The sequence below is a fragment of the Diadema setosum genome, chromosome 17 (genome assembly GCF_964275005.1).
Source record: "Diadema setosum chromosome 17, eeDiaSeto1, whole genome shotgun sequence".
NCBI lineage: Eukaryota > Metazoa > Echinodermata > Echinoidea > Diadematoida > Diadematidae > Diadema > Diadema setosum.
In genome coordinates, this window is record NC_092701.1 from 19,837,434 (window position 1) to 19,858,155 (window position 20,722).

The 20,722-nt window shown below is 38.7% G+C and overlaps 2 protein-coding genes across 2 annotated transcripts in view; one reads left to right on the forward strand and one right to left on the reverse strand.

Annotated features, from left to right (window-relative positions):
* Positions 1-289: 289 nt before the first annotated feature.
* On the forward strand, positions 290-9,508 carry LOC140240842 (tRNA wybutosine-synthesizing protein 3 homolog). The gene is made up of 6 exons (XM_072320613.1): positions 290-487; positions 2,302-2,379; positions 3,123-3,221; positions 6,108-6,179; positions 7,710-7,843; positions 8,398-9,508. The coding sequence occupies exons 1-6, from the start codon at positions 326-328 to the stop codon at positions 8,759-8,761; spliced, it is 909 nt and encodes a 302-aa protein (XP_072176714.1). The 5' UTR covers positions 290-325; the 3' UTR covers positions 8,762-9,508.
* Positions 9,509-12,391: 2,883 nt separating this feature from the next.
* The window catches only part of LOC140241233 (uncharacterized), a 55,551-nt gene continuing 47,220 nt past the window's right edge, over positions 12,392-20,722 (reverse strand). Inside the window, 10 exon segments of the mRNA XM_072320987.1 lie at positions 12,392-12,484; positions 13,229-13,345; positions 13,773-14,197; positions 14,573-14,733; positions 15,470-15,548; positions 16,379-16,607; positions 17,639-17,766; positions 18,333-18,458; positions 18,770-18,901; positions 19,790-20,027. Coding sequence (XP_072177088.1) covers positions 12,392-12,484; positions 13,229-13,345; positions 13,773-14,197; positions 14,573-14,733; positions 15,470-15,548; positions 16,379-16,607; positions 17,639-17,766; positions 18,333-18,458; positions 18,770-18,901; positions 19,790-20,027 — 1,728 coding nt within the window.

The following is a 20,722-nucleotide window of genomic DNA, read 5'->3' on the forward strand; positions in this document are numbered from 1 at the left end:
TGACAGTTTACAAGGCGGCGTGCCATTCTCACATTCTAATCTGATTCTGTGGTTGGCAGAGGACCATGGTACTTAACACAAGTATCGCAACCAACTAGTACTCTGATAGTCTTTGCTCAAGTGCCACAATTGGCACTTTCGACGCGTTAGGGTTACGGAAAAAAAAATCGCTGCCCGCACGTATGTGCTATGATTGTCTGTATGCGCCGAGTTTGTATGCGCTGAGTTGAGCTGAACCTGGCGTTCCATAGTACAGCCAGATCTGTTTTCTTGTTGTTTTCTTTTTTTTGTGCTGATACAGTGATAGCAGAAAGCTCACCCTGATATGGCATTTCAGCGGATAAAAGCAAGTCGTTTGAAGTCAGCGGATTTGAGCCGAAAGGGGAATATCGATGAAGAGATCGTTGGTCTTGTCGAATTTATTAATCAGCAGGAACACTACTTCACGACCAGTTCATGTTCTGGAAGAACAATAGTAGTTTGCGAGGTAAAGAGCAAAGTTCGTTTCACTCAGTCCCACGTGTTTGAATCCATGTGTTGTGAATGATATGACACCAACTGCATGCAACCGCGGTTTGCCGGTACCACATACAGTCTAAAACCGTTGGAGTCTAATTTTTTAGTACATTTATTGAGACATTGTCATTGAGTAAAACTTACTGTTAATTCAACTAGATCTCGAGTCTAAGAGTTCTGCTTCTTCTCGCACTAATTCATGTTCTGAAGCACCAGCTTATCGTACGATTGGAAATTGTATCTGTTGTAAATTTTAAAATTAGGTTCGGTGTAATTTAATGATGTCGGAGGTAAAAAATGTCCGTGGTTAAAAATGTAAGAAGTAAAAATGTCAGAGGTAAAAATTCTTCTTCTTCTTCTTCTTCTTCTCCTTCTTCTTCTTTTCTTCTTCTTCTTCCTTCTCCTCCTCCTCCTCCTTCTTATCCTCCTCCTTCTTATCCTCCTCCTCCTCCTCTTCTTCTTCTTCCTCTTCTTCTTCTTCTTCTTCTTCTTCTTCTTCTTCTTCTTCTCCTCTTCTTCTTCTTCCTCTTCTTCTTCTTCTTCTTCTTCTTCTTCTTCCTTCTTCTTCTTCTTCTTCTTCTTCTTCTTCCTCTTCTTCTTCTTCTTCTTCTTCTTCTTCTTCTTCTTCTTCTTCTTCTTCTTCTTCTTCTTCTTCTTCTTCTTCTTCTTCTTCTTCTTCTTCTTCTTCTTCTCTCTTCCTCTTCCTCCTCCGGTCCTCCTCCTTCTAAGCATCATCAGCTGGCAACACTCATTGGGGGGGGGGGGGGGGTTGGGGATGCATGCACTGTAACATACAATTTGTACATAGTATAGACTCTAGACCAAAGGTGAAATGATATTTTACCAATAAGCCAGTTCATAGTTACCTCATGTACACATTGCCTCATTGGTACAAATGACCTTTCTTTTTTTTCTCAGATGGTTAGGCACTTCACTCATTTTCAAAGAGACATAATGCATAAGCTTGCCAGACGTAACAATTTATTGAATTCATATTCAAACAAAGAACGACATTTTCTTTGATATTGCCAAATACCATGCCGGCTTGCTATCAGGTGGATGTGCTGGCAAGCACCATCTACACTATATCAATAAAGGATAGGCCCTATATGAATAATCATCACATCACAGATGCTTATCTCAGTGAATTAACAAACCAAAATGCCTGTTGTCACAAATGACCTTTTTCTGCTCATGCGCAAAGTGGAACTACGAACTGGTTTATAGCCATTAAACCATTCATTGAATTCCTTACATATGTAAAGGTAGCATAAGAAAGATGCTCTGAAAAAAAGAGTACATCGTAAATACACTAGGGAGTTCAGGGTCCCCCCCCCCCCCATGATGATAATGACATAAACTTTGGAAGACCCTAGAATTTAAAAAAAAACTTTTTTATATAACTTTGGGGCAGTGTTGTAATTTAAAGGAAGCATTACAAAACTGGAAAACGGTAAAATTTAGGATTGGCCAATTACAAAAAAAAAGAAAGAAAAAAAAAAGAAAGAAAAAAAAGAATACCTCAGTTTGATGGATCTGGAGCTCACGGCAGCTGCCTCACTGGGTATTGAAAATGACCGTCACTTTGATAGTCGTGTGCGTGTGGTCTATAATTACATGTACAACCTATGTTGCTATGAAAAGTTACGCCTGTTGAGTTTGCAAAATCAGTTACCAGTACCTGCAACTGTTGATGCTGACACGCAGAGATGTCCAGCCAATAGTTAGTGAAACATTCCATCAAATCACTTTCAATTCTTTGATGTTATCCCTTTCTATTTTCAGAACTCTGATGCTCCATTGAAGAAGAAGGGTTGTCAGTGGTTGTTTGTAACACATGCGTGGGCACATACGGATGAAGTAGTAAGTATGAGACCTGCACGCACAATATTTGCATCGTGTGATCCTATTTGGGATTCAGTTCAAAAGAAAATACCACAAAAATAATGGTCTTTAAAATTGGAATGTAGAAGTATCAGCATGAATAATGTAGAGCTATGCCTATAAGCTTACTTCTTGAATGAAATTGTGTATTTGCAGAGAAATTGAATTTTGCCCTAATTTTTACAGTGTCCCTCTCGTAGGAAAATTTGCCTCCCGACTCGGTGAGCAAGAAAGAGCAAATTTGATAGTAGATAAATGTGTTTATGCAAGCACTCTTCAAAGAAAGTCATCTGAGAATGGATAAGTGCTTTGTTTCTTATATTCTTTTACAATGTATGCCTACACATGGATATCTTGATAAGCTCCTTCAGCTACACTTAACTGTGCATCCAGAGCTCTGGTGTTGTGTTGAAATGGGGCTGCAGGTCAGCACAAGAAGTTTCTTTATAGTCAAATACTCAAGCAACGGAGGGATGGAAACTATCATTCATTTCTTTGTGACCTATGTATAGTTTCCTTCAATGTGCCTAGCATGGGGAAGAATATTGACTTGGGGAAAGAAAGAGGAGAATAAAAACAAAGGTCTTCCGTTTGGACTGGCCTAATTGAGAGTGTGATGGGCCACACATGCTTTGTAATTCCTGAGAAAATTTCTCACGGAGTGGCCAAAAGAATTCATTCTTTACATGCATTACTAAAATGTGCCTTATATTCTCTCTCAGATGTCGGCACTCAAGGGCACCGATGGAAGTGCAGTCCTGAAGTTCGAGCCCTTTGTCCTTCATGTACAGTGCCAGTCTATTGACAGAGCCAGGATGATGGTGAGAATTCAAGCAGGGCTAACCATGGTAGCTATACAATGTATGAGCAATAGCCAACTAAAGGGTATCAAATGGCACATCATGCCAAATGCATCTAAAGATGCAAATGATAATGGATAGATTATTGACATCAAAATGGTGAAAGAAAATGTAGAATTCCTGCAAATGTTGTCCCCTAAACATTTTTTTTTTTTCCTGTAATGAATCTTTAAAAGACAGGGAGAGAGAGAGATCGAGATCGAGAGACAGACAGACATAAAGAATATGTCTATTTCACAAGAATCAGTCAAAGTGACTCAGATAATATCCTGTGCCTGTTTTATAGGATAGTATGCCCCTGCTTGGTCTTAACCCATCTACATGTACGTACAACACCTTTGCATTCAATTAAAAGTAAATATGTATAAAGACATTATGAATTGCAAGATCTTTGTGTGTGTGTGGGGGGGGGGGGGGAACAGAGTTTTAGTGGATGTAGAAAAAAAAAATGCAAAATTGAAATCACTGAAGATCTGTGATACTTAAAGTGTACCCTGGTGAAACTCTGTAGTTTTTCTGAATACCAATATTTTATATGAAGATCTGTCCTTGTCAGCAGAGGCCAACATAGCATTACTGTAGATTCAGAGTGGCAGTTTATACAAATGAGTTTTTTTTTTCCATATGTCACCTTGCACCTAAAAACCAACTAAAAGTCACCAGACATGGATTTGTAGTTAAGAGCAGACTTTAAAGGGACTGTACAGTACTGGTTGAGGTGGGGATTCATGTTTTGAACATTCCTTGGTGAGATAATGAGAAACCTCTTATGAAATATGAAAGAGCATGTAATTTTAAGAAGGATTCAACGTTTATTTGATGAAAATCGGTTTTCAAATGGCTGAGATATCAAAAAAAGTGCTAATAATAAAAGGCGACATGCCACAACTTTATTAGGATCTCTTTGTTTCACCTTGTTTTTGGATATCTCAGCCATTTCAAAACCGATTTTCTTCAAATAAACTTTTGGAGTCAAAAGGGGCCTGAGCTTTCGATCCTAGCAGAATCTTCGTCAGAGGCAAAATGACAAACATGCAGGGAAAGCAATCACATATAAGGACTTCACACAACAAGAACAGACAGGGACAAGCTGGGTACACAGAACAAAGAAAACAAAGGAGAGGGTGGGAGGTCATGGGCAAGGAGCCCAACAGGTAAAGGGAGGGGGATTAAAGCAGGAGGGTGGACAGACAAAAGGCAGAGGGGGGTCAGTGATGATCATGAGGATCAAGGAGGCAACCAATGAAGGAAAAGGATGAATAGGGAGGCAACATCAAAGAAGATAGGGAACACCAGAGGGATAAAGAAAGGGAAAGAGTGAAAAAAGCAACAGTAAAAGGAAGGGAGGGGGGGGGGGGGGGCTGGGCAAGCAGTGAGCCCTAAAAGGTGTACCAGGAGGAGGCAACAAAGGGAAGAAATCAAACATATCAAAGTGTATACATATACACACAGTAATAATAAAGACAATGAAATAACAGTAATAGTAATATTACTGTTATTTCATTGTCTTTATTATTACTGTGTGTATATGTATACACTTTGATATGTTTGATTTCTTCCCTTTGTTGCCTCCTCCTGGTACACCTTTTAGGGCTCACTGCTTGCCCAGCCCCCCCCCCCCCTCCCTTCCTTTTACTGTTGCTTTTTTCACTCTTTCCCTTTCTTTATCCCTCTGGTGTTCCCTATCTTCTTTGATGTTGCCTCCCTATTCATCCTTTTCCTTCATTGGTTGCCTCCTTGATCCTCATGATCATCACTGACCCCCCTCTGCCTTTTGTCTGTCCACCCTCCTGCTTTAATCCCCCTCCCTTTACCTGTTGGGCTCCTTGCCCATGACCTCCCACCCTCTCCTTTGTTTTCTTTGTTCTGTGTACCCAGCTTGTCCCTGTCTGTTCTTGTTGTGTGAAGTCCTTATATGTGATTGCTTTCCCTGCATGTTTGTCATTTTGCCTCTGACGAAGATTCTGCTAGGATCGAAAGCTCAGGCCCCTTTTGACTCCATTTTACTCCATTGGCTCACCTTTATTGGATAAGCAGTTTTCAGCAGCCTTTTTTGCTACAAATAAACTTTTGATACCCCTTAGAACTGCATGCTCTTTGACATCTCATAGAGTGGTTTCTGAATATCTCGCAAAACGTTAAAAGCTAAATCCTCACCTCGACCAGAACTGTACACACCCATTAAGCTTTAAAATGTGTATAATCAATTCAACAGGACTCTCCTAACCTATCTAAATATTTGAAAGAAGGCATGCACTTTGAAAAAGTGTTCACTGACAAAAGAGGCTCTGAAGTACATGTAGGTCTATAGGGCCCATTTAATCTCTACCAAGCCATGCTCCCTGCAATGAATGGGACAGAAAAAAAGGGGGATGTTAGACTCCATAGCAACAACAAAGAAGGGATTATGAAATCAGGCTGACAGTGAGCGTGCTCTATCAACAAATTGTATCCATCAATAATACTACCTTTCAAAGAGGTAGCATCATCCTTTCAAAAGTTATTAGTGTTGAAAGTGAAGAGTATATAAAGGGTTTTTAAGAAGTTGAAAGGAGCCTCTAAAAGACATACCTAATTACACCATTCTTCAAAAAAAGTGTTCTGGAAAAACTGGTAAAAACAAACTTTCCAATTTGTTTTATGATCCCAAAATTTAGAATAATGTAGAAGAAGAATGGCTCTTTTAAAAAGTATGAAACACTCTAGATTGAATAGGTTGACCTGTTTCAACTATTTTAAGTCCTCACATAAAATCAAGGAGTGTGACTTTTTGTTGGCTTCGTGATGCACAATCACTATGACATCCTCCTGCGTTGATTTCTTTTCTCTCCTTCTTCCCTTTGACAGCATCAGAGTGCTGTAGCGTCTGGATTCAGGAATTCCGGCATCACCATCGGGAATGGAGGAAAAGTCATGACGGTATAGAGATATTTCTCCCTGTTCATGTGTGATATGAGGGAGTGGAGGATTGCCACTGTTTGAAGAATAGAATTACAATCTGATAAATTTGATGGTCCTCATTAACACAATGTTTAAAGGCTTGTTAAGCACTGCACAGAAGGGTGTTGTTGGCTGTTCCTTAAACATTAGACAGCATTTAATGCAAATGCCAGTGTCATGTTATTTGTGTACGAGAGTTTTTCTCAAGAAGAGAGAGGAAATCCAATGAAGTGGTGATAGAGAGAGAGAGAAAAAAAAATTCTGGTTAAAATTTTGCTTCTGTCTGCTCTTGTGTCTCGTTATTTGAGCCATCATTGCCACAGTGATATCAAGGCACCATCCTCTGATGATTCTGGATGGACCCTTGGGTACTTTCAAAAGATGACCCACTATTTTCAGTGTGTTACTCACCCACACTGTGACTTGTCCAGGATAGCCAAAACTCACTTCTGGACAAGTAAAAATCTTCCAGCTCTATGCTGTTATGTAAATTAAATCAGACAGCTTGTTTCGGCTATTTGGTATTAATCATGGCCTTATCACTGGCCAGGTCAGTGGTTTTCACCTCACTCCCCCCCCCCCCCCTGATAAAAGGGAAAGAAAGGAAATGATCTCAGTGCAAAGTTTGATAATTTGCTCACGTAATGCCAACATATTATGTGAAAGGCGCTGTGGCAGAATTGGAACAAGAAGGATTACAAACACACATTGAAGCACTGTTCATGAACAGATGAAGTATTGATCAAAATTATATAAAAATTAGGGAAGTTATGATATTGTGAAATTTTTGCTGATTTTTTGCAAAGCAATTGATCTTGAATATTTGAAACAGTTGATATGAATATGCAAATGAGTGAGTTGATGAAGTCATCACCTCACAATTTTCCACTGACTGCGTAAGAAAAAAGTGATGAGAATTCAATTTCTCTGCTACAGAAATGTAGTACAATACCATTTCTTGCTGAATTACTTTAGAATAATAATTGGTTAGATTAATTACATGTAGGATTTGAGACTTGGGAGTAATCAAATTTTAACAGAAACTGGAAATTTCAGGATATGTATATGAACTGCACTTATATATATATATACACACATATATATATATATATATATATATATATATATATGTATATATATATATATATATATATATATATATATATATATATATGACCCGGTGTGAGGCAATGAAATAATTTACTTACTCATTTGCCTATCCACATTTTTTTTGTTCAAGAATTGTTTTGAAAAAATTAGCAAAACTTCCAAAGTCCATAACTTCCAATTTTATCTGATTTTTAGCATTTTTTTTTTTTTCACAGGTTTTGGGTTTTGTGTGTTTGTTTGTTTGTTTGTTTTTTTACTGTTGTGCTAATCTAAGTTAATTTGCTCTTTCTTTTGAGATTAACTTTCAACTGGTTTGGAATTCCCCTTTAACAGTTAAGCTAAACTCTAAAATGAAAACAGATGATTGATACTTGTTTTGTGCCCCTCCTTGCTATGAAGGCCATTCGAAGCACCCACGGCCTTGAGGTTCCCCTGACTGTTGGAGGAACACTGCTTGTATCTGAGGAATACATCAAGTTTGTGGTCGACCTTGCCAACAGGAAAATGAAAGAGAATTTTGCCAGGATTCAGAGGTAAACACATATTTCATGTTCCTTTGAAATAAACATTCTCCAGGGACCTGAAATCATTTTGTTCAAATATTTTCATGACAGAAGTAAATTCCTCAAACTTAAACTGTTAGTTTTCTGGATTTTTAGTAAGATTACAGGTGAAGTATACCTAATGATATCTATATTCTGTTAAAGGTACTTTAGATATATTCTGTTAGAGCAATGCAAGTTGATTTAAAACACATGGGTCAGCTATTCACAAGGGCTCTTTCATGCCTTTCTCTTTCCTGGCCAATTGCATTGTCTTCGCAAATAAATGCTAATACCATCATATTATTTCAAACTGTGTGTGGTACGATTTATGAATTTTCCTGTACTTCTATTTCATCTTATACCTTCTTGTTTTATTGTATGCTCTGTATATTTCTGATGCTTGGTGAAAATACACTAAACTTAAATGAATTTAAGAAAAATTAATTCGTTCTCAGACCAGTGAATCCCTTTGTTTAAAACTGCACCATGCCATGAATGAGTTGAATATTTCACCGTTTTCTCCCAATGCCTTTATCTTTCAGATTCTTTGACAATCTGAAGAGGATGGAGATCTCAGAAGATGCTGAAATTTGCAGCTCAGAAACCATAAAATCAAGGCGTTTGAGTAATAAGGCAGCCAGCAGTCATCGACTAGACAAAGCGGTACAGACTGTCGAGCATACACCAGGCAGACACGCCTCCTCACCAAGGGTCTGCATTGTTGGTGTAAGTGGAGAGGATTCTCGATTGGATGCAACAGAGACTTCTCCAGGTAATGACAGTAGATGTATGCCAAGGACAGAAGACCCTGAAGGGCATGCCAGTTGGACAGAAAGAGACTCTTGCGCATTGCTGGAATTGGAGGGATTTGCCACCATGTTTGCACCTTCCGAGGAGGATACGTAACCATAGTTACTTTCCACATTTGTGCAGATTAAATATAGTGAATACAGTGGACTCCCGTTATAACGAAGTCCTCGGGACCGGCAGTTTTCTTTCGTTATAACGAAATTTCGTTATAACCGAATGAATAAACAATAAAAATACATAGAGTTGATAATGTTGCGGCCCTAAATTTTATTTCGTTGTAACCGGAATTTCGTTATAACCGTGTTCGTTATACCGGGAGTGCACTGTACTTCCCATTCAGGTGTCACTTTTCTTCTTAATGTGTGCATTTGTGCATGCTTTTATCAGCTAAAATGTATTCTGTTTTAGCCTGTTGAGGACGGGCTAATTTTGCTACAATATGCATTTCTCATAGACCCCTGCCCGAGTATACTCGGGACTCGTCCTCAACGGGTTTAAAGCAGCCACAGGGGATAATGTTAGGAAAGCTCTGCTTCTAGTTGCAGGACCATGAGACATGTGAAGAATATTTCTTTTTCTTTAAAATTTAAACATGTTAAGGTAGAATACAGTCACAGAATAACAGTGGATTAGGTCATCCAAGAATACTTCCAACAAATGTCGAAGTGTAGTTACAAGAATAAATGTAACTGAAAATACAAGTCCAAACTTAGATGTAAAGTGACTCTACATATGTTTCTTTTTTTTTTTTCTAATGGAAATTGTGTCCCGTGTGTGATTGATTGTGCTAGGCCTATACAAAACAGCAGTCTCATACTAAAGATTATTAAAGTGATGTCACATAAATAGCATCAAACTACTCTATCTATGATATGATGTGTTCATTTGATATTCTATGCATATTAATTTCTTATTGCCCCATGCGCAAATTGTTAAGAGGGCAATTCTGGACCAGTTAATGGTTGCTCAGTGGTCTGAAAAGAAAGAGTAAGATTTTACAAGCACAACACTTGACAGTGAAAATTTGATCTAAATGTGATAAAAAATAAGAAAAGTTGTGAAATTGATACATTTTGCTATTTTTTTTTGAAGAATATTTTTCTTACAGTTTATATAGATATGCAAATTAGTGAGCTGTAGAATGTTATTACCTCACAACGTTTTATTGTTCATGTACAGAAAGCTGACAAAAAGTCAATTTTTCTGCCATAAAAATGTATAACAAAATATATTCCTGGTGGAATAACTTCTGAACTTATGATCAGTCAGACATACTATGTGTATTAGCATTTAATACTTGGGCATAATTTATTGCACTTGCAAAAAAGAAAGAAAAAGAAATTGAAACTGAAACAACTCTTGGGGCGTGTTTCATAAAACTTGTCATCAGTTACAAGTTGTCATAGGTGTGACAAGCTACTGAAATCCTTGCATCTGATTGGCTGAGAGCAAAATTGTCACAGAAATGTGGCAGTTGTCACTGATGACAAGTTTTATGAAACGGGCCCCAGATCTGCATATATTTATATTGACTGTTCAAGAACTGTTTTGTGAAAATCAGTGAAACCTTTTCATCTCTTCCCTAATTTTAATCCTATTTTGATCAAATTTTCACTGTTGTGCTAACAAAGCAATACTCTTTCTATTCCAACACAGGTCGGGAATTGCCCCTTAAGTACAGTACCCAATATCGTAATTGAACTGAAGTAATCAATGGCAGATCTCTTCTGTTTAATACTGAAAAATCTTTATTGTAGTTTCTGCGTACAAAAATAGTGATTATTATACACTGTATCAGATCATTTAAAAGACTTAAATTCAATTGCATAGCACATGACATAAATGCTGCTAACCATAATTTGCAACATATTAAATTCATTTAATATCATTTACTGTGAGTACACCTGTACTCCACTATGATTGTCTTTTTATAGCAACAATTCATTTCAAATGGAAAAGACTAAATAAGATTCTGTAGATTGTAACTCCACTGAAAGACAGGTATATAAACAAGTTAACGAGCATGATCAGTACATCTAATTTATCCAACTGTAACAAGCTTAGTTCAGTTTGCTTTTACAACATATCTGACAACATATCTAATGTGATCACAAGACTTAAACTCTGTGTACTGTGTAAAATAAAAAAAAAGCTGAATATATTGCAATATATTTACAACAAAAGTTAACAATCAAAATGAGATTTCACTGCAATTTGTAGGTAATAAATGCACAGTATGCATCATTTAGGGCAATGTAGCACACACATTACTTTTGCATAAAACAAGTCTGTAGTGAAAACATTTTCACAGATTAAAAATCATCCACTACATTTCTTACGATACAGAAAGAGCCATTTGCCCATTTCCTATGTTACAGAAAGAGTGAATAGATGTAAAAATATTCATTAGCATTGCACGGAAAATGATTTTGTCTTGACAAAAAAAAAAAAAAAAACTTTTCAATTTCAGAAAATCTAGGAGTACAGTATCTTAAAATTGGCTAAAACACAGAAATTCTGTTTTGCCAAGGATGTTGTACACATTAAAAAAAAAAATCTGTTACATAAAGGCACCAATTCCTGTAAATTCAATCCATTTTCCAGTTGCAATATCCATGCACACATGTACATGCAAATTATAAATTAAAATATTAAAATAACTTAGAGATAGTGTCAGAATGCAGACTGCTCCTTCACACAGTAATTACAATTTTACTACATGTACAACATAAAGAATAATTTGCAAGCCAGTTCTCTTTCATCAAATTATGACAAGATTTTTTTTTTCAGCCTAATGTTACAGAAGTATTTCTTTTTTTTTTTGATAATGTGTCAGATCAAGTAACTTTTAATAGTCCATCTAAGAAGTGTAGTGACCTTTTCTTGACACAAGTTGTAATGCTGTAAATTCCAGTTGTAGAGGTACCAACGGTAATTGTGACAATAATTTTTGTTAGTACAATAGTAATACGGGAGAGAACAAGCCTACCAACCTACTACATACCAGTGTGATAGCATTCAAGTGGTGTAGGCTTATAAAACCAGCCTCATTCAGTATTCTTGACTGTCATTAGAAATAACCATCAGCTATCAAATACCATCAACTGGTGACAATATACAGTGTAGAGGAAATTTCTTATGAAGGCAAGCCACTCGACTTTTAGTATTTAATACTGACTATTTGAAAGTAAATAATGCAATTTAACATGAAATTCTACTTAAAAGATAAGATTGTATTCCTATGTAAGCTTGGAAAATCCAAGAATATTGCACACTCTTTCAGATGCAAGTAAATTACAAGCAAACACAAACCCTGTGTTTCTGCTTCTCTTGTATGTTACCTGTTTAAAAGGAGTGTGTAATACTCAATCTTGCTGGTTGCTCAGAATATCCAGTATTTATTAAGATATAATCATTATTTGCTGTATTGAAACCATCTTTATCCATTCCTCTGTATGGTCCCTTTAATAGTTGTAAGGTGCCCGGGCGAAGATGATGCTCAGCCATGCTATGTGTATGTCTGCAAAAAATGATTGCTGCATCACGGCATGTATAATTTCATGTTCCTCCAAATTAAATGGCCACTTCCCTGCTCCTAGTTTTTGGCAGATCAGTGACGAGGCACACATTTTACGGTTGCATGGCACACATTTTACAGTCCAATATTTTGTTCTTATAGTGCCATCTGATGGTGCCACACTAAGGCTGGATCACAGGGCTGCCAATCTAGCTGTAGCTCTCATGAATCCCCCAGGGTATTTGGGCTCGTGGGATCTGGAACCTCCGACCTTGCCTGATGCTGTCATATGATTCGCTGCTCTGTAGGGTGAAGGGGAGAAAAGGTTGCATTTGTCAATTTCCATGGAAACGAACCACACTTGATGGTCAATTATTGTATGCTGAAATTTTAACGCATGAAAATATAAACAAAAAAGAACACAAAAAATCTGGCCAACACACATCTTCGCAGGCAAGGGCATTTGCATTGCAATATCAAGAGTTTGACTACAAGTAGAGTCCTAATGCCATAAATACATTAGAAGTATCTGGGAGTAATAGCTAGCTCATTTCAAGCAATGAATTAAACAAAAAAAGGTTTAATTAAGAAGTCATTTTCTTTTGAATGTTTTAATCATATAGTGTATATATTTATATATTTTTTCAATGTAATTATCATAAAAAATGCAAATACCATACTGAAAATTAATACTTAAAAAACTGTGCCATAATGAATAATGCACGTACAGCAATATCTATTATCTATCTATCCCTATCAATTAACAATCTATCCCTATGACTGTTCATGTTTTGGTTTAATAATCCCTCTGTTTAAGTTCTAACAAACAAAATACAAGCGATTCCTGCTATAATGAACATGAATACAAGATTTCCTTGACAGATAATTTTACTGTTAAAACTCATTATTTCCCTTATTTACTCTGTCCATTTCAAAGAGATTTCATTTCAACAAAAGAATTCTTGTGGTCTCGGCCATCTCTTTATGACAAGAATGCCGTTTATAAGTAATATAGGAGACAGTATGGGTAGCACCTTACAACATACCTGTGAAAGATACTCTGCCTCCCTGCCAGAAGCGATATAAGGACGCATGAACTCCGACTGACGGGGTCTTGGAGCGGGACGGCCAGCAATATTCGAGATGTGAGACCGCATCCGTTCCTGTTTGGGGGATACAGAGAAAGTAAGAGAGACATCTTGTGAGAAATTTGTGTTGTATTTTGCAGTATTTCTCTTGTCCTCTGTATTATAGATTGGAAAATAGAATCCCAGGATTAAGGGTTCTTCTTGTCGCCAAGACTTTCCTCTATAAGGTACATACATAATCATGCACTTTCTCTTCTGAGCATCCTGTGAAATACTTTACAGTTGGAAGGCAACAGGATCATATACCCCTTATTATCAAAACATTGACCATCCTTCTCTTTGCAAGGAATTTTTGAGCCATTCTTATCACATGTATATTAAAGCATTTCAGTGCTTAGAATACAGTTTGTCCTCGTGAGTATTAAAGAAGTCGACAAACCATGTAGAATGCAAGCAGTATGTCAAAAGCTGATACAAACAACATGCATGTTTGTGTACTTACATTGAGGTATGGAGACTGTGTGATAACTTCAGCCAGGTGACGCATACGCCGGTCCTCTTCTGTGTTGTGACTGAGATTGTTGGAGAAACTCTCGTCGCTGAAGCTGTCCTGACTGTCGAAGATGTCACTGGTCTGGTCACTGTACATGTCAAATTCAGAATCGACGAGGTATGATGGCAGCTTGTTGGCGGCTCCGCGGTATGGCTGATTGAAGCGCGCGGCTCGTTGCGAGTATGGCATGTTGTAGAAGACGTTGGAAGATTCGTTCTGCCTCCGCGAGTACAGTGGTTTGCCACCGTACAGGAGGTTGCGCTTGCGGTACCGCACGAGGGCGGCACACAGCGCAAGGCCAAGGAGGAAGAGGACCACAATGAGCCCGATGACGCCGAAGACAATTCCGACAATCTGGGCGTCACTTAAACCAGCTGTGGGGAACGAATCATAATGGCAGCATTAAGACAGAGTTGGATAGACCTGGTAGCATGGGAAAACACGGGTAGTCTGACTGAATTGATCTTCATGCACTGCCCACAGGATACATTCGAAAATGAAAATAGTGCCCGTCAGCAAATCTGTGCATCGAAGCGTAAGCTCATTGCTACAGTGCACTCCCATTATCAACTTACATGGTTAAAAAGGAATTCCGGTTACAACAAAGTAAAAACTCAGGCTGTACCATTATCCACTCTATGCCCGTCAGCATATTCATCTGCAATGTATTAACACATATTCAAAGTTGGGAGCAGGCTTTGGAATGTCAGCCCTGCAGTTCTCTGGACAGGAAGTAATATCCCACTCACTTTGTGGTGATAAGGTTGGGAGCGTTGCATTGACTCCTGTCGTCGCTGTCACTCCCGCTGTGGTTTCTGCCTGCGTTGTGGTAACATCCGGTGAAGTGGCTGTCGGGGGCTGCGTTGTCAAGGCGATCTCGCAGTTGTCTCCCTCATAACCGGGAGGACATCTTCACAGAGAGAGAGAGAGAAGAGAAGAAAAAACTTAGCTGAGCTTAGTGGTAGTCACATCTCCTAGTTAAATATTATGCCTACCTTCAGACAGGTTTTCAGGATTTGAAAAAAATTCTGTGAGTTTGAAGTTTGAACAGGATAAATGAAATGTGATATTCTTGGATATGGCCTGAAAGCGCTATTCCATGTATAAATCGCCTTGGACATTAAGCCTCTGAATTAGTAAATAAGAGCATTGGTTACTCCAAATCAGAGAAAAGTTTCTTGATGGTCATATCATTTCTAACACGTCAAATTTGCAATATCATAATTTTCTTTCTCTACAAAATGAAAGGGCAGCAAAAACTTGAACAAAAAAGTAGTTGTCATCAGCACTCATCAAAGCATTTTGGTTACATTGAAGTATTGCAAAGACACACACACAAAATCATATATTGTACTGTGTCATGCATGACCTCATCCTGAGGCTGCAGTCTGATTCAGAGCACAAACACTAAATCTACTTATGTACAAACAATATCATGATAAGTTGTGTATATAACCTTATATTTTTTCCAATTCATCTTACAATTTTGCAACATCTTTAATCTAGGCAGGTCAATGTTTTATAACTATAGCATTGCATAGCTTTGAAGTTGACTTTCATGATGCAGTCATCCTTATGTAGCCTGTTCTAGAAAAAAAAAAATCAGTTTAACAAAATGTTTATATACATTGTATAGTCCCACTTACTGGCACATTCTGAGGCCATTCAATAAGGAACATGTCCCTCCGTTCTGACAGAAATCGTCTGTACATTGCTGGTTGATCACTACATGACAGAGTGGAAAAAGAAGTGGAAGAAAAAAAAAAAACAGAACAGACTCAATATCAGACCAACAATGACATAATATACATAACTTGCAGGATATCATAGAACAAAATACCAAAAAACTCTTTTCACGTGCTTCTTGATGATGAATATGTCTCTGACAAATCCTCTAGTAATTACATTCGTACATGGCTACCAGCCATCTAATGAAACCTGCACAATGCATGTGACAATGTGTCACCAAAATGTTATGATACGGCTTGCAGTCGCATGATCTACTCTGCAGACAAGTAAAATCCTCCAGAATATGTGTTTGATGTCAGCGTTTTACATCATTGCCACTTTATACAATCACTGGTATTTTGTGCATAATTGATCATAATGATTTATGACTCATTTACAACTAATCTGTTCTCTTTTTCTCAACAAACTTTCTTTACATACAAACTGCTGTTCTGTTTGGCTTTTGAAAGCTAAGGATTCAGGAAAAAACCCACAACAATCTGCAGAAAATAGATATTAAAACTTTCTCACCAAGTGTCCTATGGGTGAGCAAGAAGGAATAGCAATTGAAAAAAAAAGGGAAATCTGTCTGAAGTGACACTACTATCCGAGAAAAACAGAAGTGTTGTGTTGAGTCTGTCTCCCTTCTCAAAGTCAGCCATAATACAGAGGTCATATGTAAATTCCTGCAAATCTGAAATCCCCCAACACACAATAATAAACATATTAAACAAACAAATCCAACATAGGACATAACTTTAATCATTATTTAAGTGCTATGAAGCAACATGCAAGAAGAGATAAGAGAGTCAAACTCCAAGACTCACATCTGGCAGACACAGAGTTCGTGTCAATGGTGATGTTTCCCTGTGACGCGATGCCAGTGCCGAGCTCTGCCTGGCCGATGACGCTGGCGATGGCCATCTCCGACGTGCTGACCGACTCGTTAAAGGCGAGATAGAAAGAGACCGCCACAGAACCATTGGAAAACCCATCAATGGCACACAGGAGGTAGAAATTCTGGAGGGACGGCTCCAGCAGGACGGCATACCGAGCCTGAAATACAAAAGATGTTAAAATGATATTATTTGATGTGACTTTGCAAACTTTGTACATGGATATCAGCAAACACTCCTGTTCATCTTTTGTATCATTGCTGAGCATTATGTGATCTGTGAATATAAAGGCCATGTTTGAGCACTCAAAAGCAAACCGAAACCATACTGTACTGCACCATACCATGCCAGGTTGGGAGCGTTCGAGTGCTCTATGGAGATAGGGTATCTGATAAACTGTTTTTGGACTAGAGTTGGAGGGATCACATTTTGTAGCAACAGGGTAATGCACCTGGTGCGCTTATACTACATACTGGTGTCGCAAATAAAGAGAATCAACTCTTTGTATTGTGACTTTTAAAAGTGCGTGTCACACTCACTCTTCTCATGCCAACAGCTGATACGATATACCTTTGGACCACTTTGTGTTTGAGCTAGGACTCTCTGGCATGGTACAGTAGGGTTTCCTATGCTTTTGGAGCACCATTGGAGAGTGGTCCATTTTTGACGCAGTATTGTAAAGAACGAACCGCTTTCTTAGATACAATCAACAGTCAAGTATGTGGGAGGACTGGCAATGAAATGCACTCAAGCAATTAAAATAACCATGACTACACGCTTTGTAAGAATGGAACACTCCAAATTTCAAAATACAGTGGAACCTCTTTGTGAAGGGGTCAGGGGTCAATTTCTTGACACAGTTTTTGTAGGTCTGGACACTTCATTTTTCTTTCTGTACCCTGATACATCGTTATTGTCATGGCATGCAGGTCCTCGTTATATACGTAAGAAGGTTCTCCTGTATTCTTAGACTCGGAAAATCTGACTGCAGGAGTTAATAAACAACATTTTGATTTCCGGGTAGCTATCAAATTATGTAGTTTCTAGACCAAAAGTCACCACATTGGACAGTTTTCTTGCTGTAATAATGTCTGTTACTTTTTTTTTTTTTTGGTGACATGTTGACCATAGGACAAGGTCCAGTCATACACGATTCCTGGGCATGTTCAGACAGGGCTGCCTGGGACTCACCGAATCGCAAACAAGCATAGCTAGCTGGTTGTATGCTGCACTCGTAGGATCTGTAAGGTTGGCTGTGAAGATGACTGGCTGGTTGTTGATGGTGGTGATCGTGTATTGACACAGGTAAACCTCGGCCACTGGAAATAACAAATAAAAGAAACAAGGTCAATGTTATTTTTTCATCCATACAAGTAGGCTGAAACAATATGCCATTACTTCACACTGATTTTAGTTTCTGTATAACAAACTTCTCTGAATTCTTGCCCAAATCCTTCCAAATCATCTAATTATTAGGTTGCGACACAATATCATGGAAAATATAATTTGTTCATTCTAAGAAAATGCTACTTTCTTTAATATCCTGACTTCATTATGGGTGTGTAGGTTGAATATGTAGTAAACACTGATGTTGTTATTAGCAGTCAGAGTACTGTATATGCTGAATATTTTGTGAGGTTTTTATTTTTGCGAATTTTACGGGTCAGCTGCTATTCGCGAAATTAAAAACACATGAAAATATTGATATGAATGTGACGTACGCATACACATTTCTCCATTCAGTACAGGACACCACGATCGTGAATTTAACCACTCATGAAATCGTTGGGAAGTCTCGATTCGCGAAAATTTAGACTTGCGAAATGTATGCCGTATACAGTATGACATGCAACAACAAAGACGTAAGATAATCCATCATACTTACATGTGCAGACTCCATCCCAGAGAATATACCCCATTTCTATTTGGCACTGGCAGGAGTAAGATCCAGGGGTGTTCACACAGGTTTCTCCTTCACCAGTACATGGATCCTGAAGGCACTCGTTGATATCTGTTAACATCAGTCAAAAATTAGCTCAATAGTCATGTTTTCTTTTGATGCGACCAGCTAGAACATCAATTCGTGAATATCACTTCATATCAATGTCTTATTTAGCTTCACCATTTAAGATATTGTGGCATCATAATCATTACCATAATTTTCAGAGTAATTATATTTTCACTCTATAAAAAGTCTCTGGACTACTGTACAATAACTGAATAGATTCTTACACTTAAGAAGCTTTAAAGCGCAAGGTTTGCTCGGCCCTCAACAAGTTGGAAAATTATTGTTAAGTTCTTTCCTGGCAACGAACAACTAACCAGTGCAATTTGTGAACCCGTCTCCAATGTAACCATCCATGCATGTGCAGGTGTAGTTCCCAGAGCTCCCGAGGAAGATGCAGTTGGCATTTGAAGTGCAGTTATCTGTCTGCTCAAAGCATGGATCCATAACTGTGGGCAAAGGGGGGAGAAAACTGTGCTGTAAATTATTCCTTCAAGGAGGGACGATCGGCAGTATCACTGACATTATGTAATCATGCCACGACCGTCCGATGATGCTTTATACACAATACATTAACCCGTTGAAGACTACTCACAAGTATACCGGTACTCAGGCAGGTATTTATTGGAAATGCATGCTAGAGCAAAATCAGCATGGCCTCAGTGGGTTTAATCATCATGTCCGAGTCTGTGGTTGATGTCCAGCAAAATTATATCCTCACAAAAATGTGTGTCCTACCTCTTCTTTTCGATCTACATCAATAACCAGTCCAGTTGATATGATCAAGTTAAACTCTGTTGAATTCTGTTCATTGTGGTATAACAGGCATTCTCTTTGCAACACATCTTAAAGAAGATAATTAATGTTCAAGATCTACAAAAAATGAACTTCTCATCAAACCCACTACGCGGCAACTTCATTATAACAAGCTGTTTGGGACCACAGAAATTTTCCTCATTAATATCTGGCATCCCACTGTATCAGGCATAAAAAAGAAAAAGAAAAAGAAAAAGGAATAGCGATGGGATGGGATGGGTAAAATTACCTTGTTATATCGGGAATATCGCTATATCTGTGCTTGTGAAGAGGTTCCAATGTATATACAGTTCAGCCAGCGATCAAGTTCCCTCTAGATCGCGATCATGGGCGATCAGTGATCGCATACGCGATCATGGGCGATCAGTGATCGCATATGCGATCGTTGATTGTATGCAATTCGGCATACAATCAATTGATTGCGACATATCGCGTATGCGATCACTGATCGCCCGTGATTGCGATCTAGGGGGAACTTGATCGCTGGCTGAACTGTGTAACTTTCCAACATGATTACCTACCTGGTTCGCCAGCAAAGACCGACGTCCTAAGGACGACGTTGTTTGGCAGTAGGATATCGCCGTCCCTCCCTTGGAGGCCTGCCAGGAAGGCAGCCGCGATCTCGTCGCCGACGGGGTTCGCCGTGGGGAGGAAGTCGACAGTGAAGACCACCTCGACCCCTGTGGGGAGGAGGCTGGAGGTAAGGATGGAGACTGAGGTGTAGTTGACAAGGACACTGGTCTGGAAGAGTGCATCCACCTGGTAGTGAAGTACAGCCAAGCAAACTAATTTTGTAATGTGTGTACCGTACTATTAAGAGAGGTTATTTGTTCCCGAGAGGGGAATATACATCTTATAAGATTTGGGACATAGAATGCTAATGGTACTTATGATGATGAAGATGGCAATGATTTATAATGAAAGAGAACAGGAAAGGAAGAAAAGGATAAAGAGGCTGAGAAGTAGAAAGAGGAGGAGAAGCAGGAAGAAGAGGAGGGGGGAAGAGGAGAAGGAGGAAAGGGAAAGAGGGGGAGGAGAAGAAGAAAAAGTAGCAGTGGAGGAGAGGGAGAAAAAAGAGAAATAGGAGGAGAGGGACAAAAAGGGGTAAAATGGAGGAGAAGTAGAAGGTGGAGGTTGAAAAAGAGAGGACAAGGTAGAAAAAGAGGATCGGGGGGGGGGGGTGTTTCATCAATTTAGTCAGCGCTGACAAGTTGTCAGTCTCTGACAATGTCAGCAAAATCTGTGGATGTGATTGGCGGAGATGCTCTGGTCACTGACTGTTACCATGGTGACTGCCAGAGACTGACAACTTGTCAGGGCTCACAACTTTCATGAAACGGTCCCCAGGAGGAGAAAGAGGAGGGCAAGGAGGAAAAGGAGAAGAAGGAGAAAGAGGAGAAGTACAAGAAGGGGAAAGAGGAGGAGGAGAAAGAGGTGGAAATGGAGAAGAAGAA

Bases quoted from the DNA above. Each gene is read 5' to 3' on its own strand.
- LOC140240842 (XM_072320613.1), top strand. From the start codon at position 326: ATGGCATTTCAGCGGATAAAAGCAAGTCGTTTGAAGTCAGCGGATTTG. The intron at 2,380-3,122 runs GTAAGTATGAGA...ATTCTCTCTCAG, and splicing joins GGGCACATACGGATGAAGTA to ATGTCGGCACTCAAGGGCAC. The intron at 3,222-6,107 runs GTGAGAATTCAA...TCCCTTTGACAG, and splicing joins TTGACAGAGCCAGGATGATG to CATCAGAGTGCTGTAGCGTC.